We start from the raw sequence: 8,318 nt of genomic DNA on the forward strand, positions 1-8,318 counted from the left end.
ACTTTCGAAATACCGACACAGATGGAGACAAATTTGAATGGAAAGGGAAACCCGGGGTATTTTTAGGTTATCCACCGGGAACCAAAGGGTACAAAATATATGACATTACCGATAGCAAAATGGTGGTGTCAAGAGATGTAAAATTTGTTGAAAATGTTTTTCCTTTCAAGAGCATGGATCGTATCGACAAAAGAAAAAATGAGAAACTTTTTGATTTTCCGCCCTGGTATTACAATGAGACAAATGAAGGCGAACCCTTAGTCAACCCTCATGTTAATGGGAATGAAGAAAATCAGAATGGAGAGAATACCCACGGTCACGAGGATGATGTCGAGACCATCAGCCATGAAGTTTTAGTTGAGGCATCGTTGAATACCTCAAACATTAATGATCAAGATCTTAACAATGCACAAATTGTGGAACGTGAAATGCAAAACACTGCTGGTCCTTCTGAACAAAACACTTCGGTTCGAGAGGAAGAAAATACCCAAGTTCGACCATCCAGAGTTCGAACCCAACCAGCACGCTTCAACGATTACAATGTCAAGCTTCCCCCATCGATAGACCATACTCGACCCACAGCTAATCAAAGTTCATCCACGGTACATCCTCTAGCTTGTTACATCTCTTATGATAATTTTTCTCCCACCCATAAAGCTTTTCTATCAGCTATCGACTCATGCGATGAGCCCAAGACTTTTCGTCAAGCATCTCTGAACCATGAATGGCGAGAAGCCATTGAACAAAATTATACTTGGACTCTTGAGGCGTTGCCCAAAAACAAAAGGGCGATTGACTCAAAGTGGGTTTACAAAATCAAGTACAAATCAAACGGAGAGGTGGATAGATATAAGGCGAGATTGGTGGCGAAGGGTTTCACTCAACTCGAAGGGGTTGATTATCATGATACATTTGCACCAGTTGCAAAGTTGGTTACTATTCGTACCTTGTTGGCCGTGGCTGTGAAAAGAAATTGGATAATTCACCAACTTGACGTGAATAACGCCTTCTTGCATGGGGATTTAGAGGAAGAAGTCTACATGAAGATTCTAGATGGTTTTGCTAAACAGGGGGAGGCTCGTGTTTGCAAATTAAGAAAATCGATCTATGGTTTGAAACAAGCGTCGCGTAATTGGTATCAAAAGTTCACAAAAGCTCTCGTTGAGCTCAGGTTCAGACAGTCAAAGGCTTATTATTCTCTGTTCATTTATAAGTCAGAAAGGTCCTATGTACCTGCGCTTATATATGTTGATGATGTTGTCAGAGTTGGAAACGACTCTGTAAAATACAACACACTAAAGATCAGCTCGATGAGATGTTCAGCATCGACATGGGCCCGTTAAAATATTTTCTTGGAATCGAAGTCTCTCGTACTAAGGAAGGTTTGGTCTTGAGTCAAAGAAAATACACGCTAGATATCCTGAGGGATAGCGGCCTGGAAGGGTGTAAACCTAGTTCCTTTCCCATGGAACAAAACCTTAAGCTTGGGAAGGGAGAAGGAGAAGATAAAGTAGATAGCAGTCAATACAGGAGGTTAGTTGGTCGTCTCCTTTACCTGCAGGCCACCTGACCAGACATCACCTACGCAGTGAATGTCCTCAGCCAATTCGTGACAGACCCTCGCCGGAACCACATGGATGCAGCAACTAGAGTTTTGCAGTACTTGAAATCGACTCCACGACAAGGTATATTGTTACCAAAAGAAGGTGGCATGAACTTATTGTCATATTGTGATGCGGATTGGTTAGGATGCCCTTGGTCAAGAAAGTCTCGAACTGGTTACTTATTGTCTCTCGGAGGAGCACCCATATCATGGAAGTCAAAGAAGCAATCAGTAGTTTCAAGATCATCTGCAGAGGCAGAGTACAGAACCATGGCTACTACTGTCAGCGAGGTGATTTGGGCAAGGTGGATGTTGAGTGAATTAGATGCTAAACAAGGAGAACCAACTGTTTTGTTCTGCGATAACCAGGCGGCTAGGCATATAGCGAACAATCCAATCTTCCATGAGAGAACAAAGCACGTAGAGATGGATTGTTACTTTGTCCGTGAAAGAGTTGAAAGCAAAGAAGTTGAACCGGTTTATATTAGCTCCAAAAAATCAAGTTGCAGATTTGTTAACCAAGGCCCTTGGAGCTCAGCACCTCAACTCTCTACTGAGCAAGTTGGGCATTCAAAATCTACATGCTCCAACTTGAGGGGGAGTATTGAAAATGCATTATTCTGTGCATAACTATCTCTCCTTGTTTCACTCCCAATCAAAGATCCACGCATATCTCCAGCCATTTTTTTAATTCTTTTTTATTTGTTTCCTTCGTTTGGTCTATTGTTTTGCCTATTTAAGGCCTATTCTCTTTGTATTTTATCATCAGAAAAAGGCATATGCCAAATGAATAAAACTCTGATTACCAATTTTTATAAATTAAAAATATGAATCTATATATGACTTAGATGAAGGTGTTATGTTTGGTTACTTGGTATGATAAAATTACAATGGACATACTATTTGAAATTTGCCTTTCATGTTGATTGTAAAATCATGTTTCATACCTGTTTAGTACATATTATTCAATACATAGTGGGTTCATCCAGAGTAAACAACATAAATTATTCATATGGGTAGGGATAATGTACAAGTGTCTAAAGTGTAAGAAGTGTTTTAAACCATTAGATCTTTGATCTAATGGTTGAGATCAAAAGGGACAAAATTATAAATTGTGTTTTAATTATTTGGACTGATTTGAAAATTGTAGAGGTAATAGTGTCTTTGTATATGTTTCAAATTAGGTAACATCTCCTAAATTCTAATGATTTACTCCTAAATTCTGGCGATTCAATTTTAAACTTATTCTAAAATCCGGATATTCTAAAAAATCCAGAAATCTGTAACTGCTACAAGAAAATATATAACACTATACATCCATCATATAACACTATATAACACTACTAGTCTAAAAACCCGCGAATTTCACGGGTGGCTTAACTCAAACATTTTATTATTTAATAGTGTTACATAAACTATTAAAAGATTATTTTTTTATTTCTTGTTTGTAATTTCTTTTTTATTCTAGTTTTATGGTAATTTTTTGTCTTAATTGTTTTTTTAATTATGTTATTTTGTTATAAATTTATTATGTTTATAAACTAATAAACAAAATTAAATTAAAATAACTGATTGATTAATTATGACATGGGTTTTATCCCACAATGGGCCCCTTGTGCAATTGGCGTTGACGTGACGTGCTAAAGCCTCTAGGGGTTTTATTCCCCACCACCCATCCTAAATGAAAGACGCTACTGAATGGCACAACAGTTGATAAATGTAGCGGCAATTAACTAACTAAAAATAGTTAGTTACAGTTGAACTAATAAATTATATTACCAATCAGTGTTGACATAGTCTTTGGAATAAAAGACACGTCCCACTACTTATGTTAATATAAAATCACAATGAAGAGTAAAGAAAGAACAATAAAACATCACAAGTTGTTTAAGATTTCTTTATACACCACATTTGTAATCTCGTATTTTATATACGTGTTAACTTCGATAATGAGTAAACGGGCCGATATGTTATATATGTGTGGCTTCTTGCTAATTTGAATAAAATTAAAGAACAAAAACTACATATGCAATATTGGAAAGAGACTTATTCCAGCAATAATCAGAATGTGTCCTCTATTCCAAGAATCATGTACACTTTAAACTTTTTGGGTCAAACTTCTTACCTATTCCTATTCTGATCTAAGAGAATCTGGATTTCTTCATGAAACTAAAATTAGAGATTTAGATTTTGTAGTGCTTACTCATGTATAATTCAACCTAGTTGTCAACCTCTTCAAAGTTTTTAAAAATAATTATCCTAAATTTGTATTAAAATATTAATATCTTTGACCTCAAAAAGTCAGCCTATAAGAATTTCAATACTCTTGCCAGATTAACAACATGACATACGAATTACATGACTAATACCTTATGCATATCCTGAACATCCATAGTCAAATAACCATATTTCCTCTATATTAATTTGCAAAAAGTGTATGTGAGTAGAAATTACTGTAGATTTTTTTACATATCAATAATGCTTTATGTACAACATGGTAAAGCACAGGTCATCCTCTCTTTCCCCATCTAAAGACTTTCTTTTCATTGGTTTACATTTTTGACCAGCACTCCACTCCCTTTCTCCATCAACAAACCACCTCCTATCACCACCTTTGCCGCCGCCATCGGTCATCACTCCCACCACCACTTCTACTTCTTCACCCTCCTATCTCTTCTCTCCTTTGGCTGACCACTACTCCGGTATTTTCTTACCTCCACCACCAACGCATCATGGCGGTTCTAGAGAGTTTCGACGATGGCTATGCTGCCGGAAGTCCGGCCACCGGCGTTCCAATGGGTGGTAGTCACGCAAAAGAAGTCATGTAACATCCGTGGCGGTGGTTCAAGCTTCAGATCTGACAAGAACAGGTTATGTGGCGGCGGCGGTGGTTTCATAACGACGATGTTTGAGGGGTGTGGGGGTCAAAACCCACAAGAGCGGTGACGACGACAATTCTTGGTCTATGTCTGGTCGAAAAAATAAAAAGTCACGGATATGGTGGCCGGTAATTTTGGTGACTGACGGTAATCTTTGTGGAGATTGTAGTTAGATCTCGAGGTTATAAAGATGAGGGTTATGGAGCTATAGGTGTGTGTTGCGTGGCAGAGTGTGAGTGAGAGAGAGGGGACTATTACCTTTACAAAATCAGTTGAGGATAACAAAATCAGTTGAGAAGGATAAGAAATGTTTGAGATTTCATTTTCTCATCAAAATATGGGTTAAAAATTCGAAATATAACATATGAGTGAAGCTCAAACTTATTCACCAGTTTGAGTTCGTACATAGTTGTTATTCATCACATGGATTTTTATTTTGGGGTTTTTAATATTTCTTAAAAAATCTTATACAGTTACAAATCCGTCGTTTTCCGTCGCAACGTACGGGTCTCTAAAACTAGTTGTATATATTATGTTATAATAGCCACAAGTAAATTGATGAAATTGTCACCTTGGAAAAGTAAAATTACAAATGCCATCCCGAGGTCATATCTATCCTTTATACATAAAAATATAAAAAAAAAAGTATAAACCATGCTTTCCTGGTTCATATTAAGTTTGACCCACAAAATTGCTTAGATTATTCTCATACCTATGTTTCAACCCCATTTAAGGTTGGATAACTATTATCAACTATAATTTTGTTTTTTAATTAAAAAATATGATAACTTTTTAGGGTAGAAAGAAGAATCGAGTTTATGGACAAAGAAAAATGATACGTTTTATCATGAAAATTACTTAGGCATAAAACCAAAATATTAATAACCAGAGTATATCCATTAAAAAATAACCACATGTTTTATTATAAGTAAAAAATAACCACATGTTTTTTTTATAAGTGAGACAACTTTTGGAGATTGTTTGAAAACTAAAGTAATTAAACTTTCTTAGCTACTCAAATAATTGAAACATATGAACTAAATAAATAAATACTAAAACAATTTGTAGTGCTAAATTACCAACTGAACACATTAACCAAATTTTTTTGAACGACAAATGCTACCAACTGAACACATTAACCAAATAAAACCAGCGATGCAAATGCTAGGAAGTCAATGCTACCTTCTAGTGGGCTACCATAGACATGTCAATATAAGCATAAACTTCCGGCGGTGAATAGATAGTTCGATACGGAACTCAAGCTCCAGATGGTGGCATCATAGATTGCAAAAATAAGTTGCATAAGCATACATCAGTATATCTATTAATCTCAAAATCTAACAAACAAATAACTAACTAACTTTGATTGATGATGATAAATGAGGAGTTGGAGATGCAACAATCGAGGGAAAGAATGGTGGAGGAGCTCCACCACCATAATATACCTAACAAAAAATACGGAAACCTTCATAAGAATCAATGTCAATACTCATAAACTCAAGAACTATAAACAAACTGATTACATTACATCATACTATAAGTATTAGCGGACTATATTATTACATATTTAGAAACGATTGTATCTCCATATTTATAGGGAATTAGTTTGCCTTGTAATCCATATATATATCGCATTGTATTATTGTATTCAATCAATGAAAGAGATACCGTACATACTTTTATGGTATCAGAGCCCCAAAGATCCTAACACCCTAAGCCGCCGTCGCCGACCCTCTCCTTCCCTTCACCTTGCGCCGACGTGATCATGACTGGAAAAGACAAAGAAGATTCAGGATCTAAATCGGTTACGACCGACCAGAAAGCTCTTCACCCGATTTATTCGGTGACGAAGATTCAAAACAAAGTTCGAACCCTAGACGGTGTCAAGGTTACCTACACTTCGTGGGTAAAGCTCTTCAAACTTCATGCAAAAGGCTATGAAGTACTCGACCACATCGACGGTGCGGAACCCCCATCAAAAGATGACGACAGTTACGACTCTTGGGTCAAGATCGACGCGATTGTGTTGCAGTGGATCTATGGTACGTTGTCCGATGATCTTTTGGTTCGAATCCTCGACTATGAAACCACAGCCCAGCAAGCTTGGAACAAGATTCAAACGATTTTTCAAAACAATAAAAACTCACGGGCATCGTCTCTTATGCATGCATTTACAACAACCACGTTGGCCTCCTGTTCGTCGCTCAATGATTACTTTCAAAAGCTCAAAGACATCGCCGAACAACTCAGCGATGTAGACCAATCCGTCACAGAATCAAGACTTGTGCTTCAAATGGTTCAAGGCCTTCCACCGGAGTTTGATACCACTGCCCAGTTCATCAATCAGTCCAACACTACGTGGGATGATGCTCGGGATATGATCGACCGGGAACAGCGCAGATAAGCGGCTCGACAACAACACTCTGCTTTCGCCGCTCCACGCACAGGTCAGACACTAGGTACTGCCGCTGCCCCTCCTCCGCCGCCTCCTGTTGACGGTACCGCCGCCCCTCCTCTGCCGGTTCACCCAGGTCAGCAGTTTGAACTATATGGCTATCGTCAAAACACTAGGGGGCGCGGACGTGGTGGTCGTGGTTACCGTGGCGGCCGTGGTCGCGGTCATTACAATCAAGGAGGATACCAGCAATGGCAGCAGCCGCATGCAACGTATCAGCAACCCAACCCTACGGCCCAGCCGCAGGCAGCGGGCTCCTCGCCGGGCTATGGCTGGTGGCCCACACAGCCACCTTGCCCTTACCCGGCCCAACCCCCTTGGCACTCCAACTAGGCCAGACCTGCTGCACCGGCTCCACCGAACCAGCCCCCTTCTTACGGCCCTTATGCCCCTCAATCGAACCAGTCACCAGCCGCTCCCGGATATGGTCTAGCAGCCCAACAACAACAGCCGGCTCCTTATGCCCCTCCATATGGGCCACCTCCGGTCGACCCACTCAATCCCACTGCACTTGGAGCTGCTCTTAGCACGCTTTCTCTGAATCAGTATGATCCTCAATGGACTATGGACACCGGCGCCTCATCTCATGTCACACCGGACTCGAGTAAAATCACTGCTCCCTCGCCTCGTTCCATTAATGCTAATATATTTGTTGGTAATGGCCAAACGTTGCCAATCACGGTTTCGGGTAATGACACTTACACTTTGCCAAACAAAACCTTTAAACTTAACAACATACTCCTTGCACCTACTGTTATAAAAAATTTACTTTCTGATCGCAAATTTACTCGTGATAACCAACTTTCTATTGAATTTGACCCTTACGGTTTTACTTTGAAGGATCTCAAGAGTGGACAACCCCTTTCCCGCCATGATAGCACCGGTGATCTCTACACATTTACCGCACCAACTCAAGTTTTTCTCACCTCATCTTCTGACAAGTGGCACAATCGTCTGGGACACCCTGGCACCCAAGTTTTACCATCGCTTTCTAGTCGTCAATTAATTTCTTGCAATAAAGACTGTTTTGATTTTTGCAATTCTTGTCATTTATCGAATAGTAAACGACTTCCTTTTGTTGAATCTAATTCGTTTACTTATGCTCCTTTCGATATTATTCATTGCGATTTATGGACATCTCCCGTCATAAGCAAAACGTCGTATAAATATTATATGGTGTTGACTGACAACTTTTCTCATTTCGTTTTGGTGTACCCCTTAAAATTTAAATCAGAAGTATTTGCCACATTTGTTAAATTCCATAAACTTGTTCAAACACAATTTCACAAACACATCAAAGCTTCCCAATGCGATCTAGGGGGAGAATTCGATAACCACGCTTTTCATAACTTCGCCTCCACTAACGGGCTTGTTTTCCGTT

At 39.1% G+C, this 8,318-nt stretch overlaps 1 protein-coding gene across 1 annotated transcript; it reads left to right on the forward strand.

Annotated features, from left to right (window-relative positions):
* Nucleotides 1-6,247: 6,247 nt before the first annotated feature.
* On the forward strand, nucleotides 6,248-6,886 carry LOC110919005. Its single transcript, XM_022163285.1, has one exon. The coding sequence runs from the start codon at nucleotides 6,248-6,250 to the stop codon at nucleotides 6,884-6,886; it is 639 nt and encodes a 212-aa protein (XP_022018977.1).
* The last annotated feature ends 1,432 nt before the right edge of the window (nucleotides 6,887-8,318 follow it).

The sequence above is a fragment of the Helianthus annuus genome, chromosome 16, assembly GCF_002127325.2.
Source record: "Helianthus annuus cultivar XRQ/B chromosome 16, HanXRQr2.0-SUNRISE, whole genome shotgun sequence".
Lineage (NCBI taxonomy): Eukaryota > Viridiplantae > Streptophyta > Magnoliopsida > Asterales > Asteraceae > Helianthus > Helianthus annuus.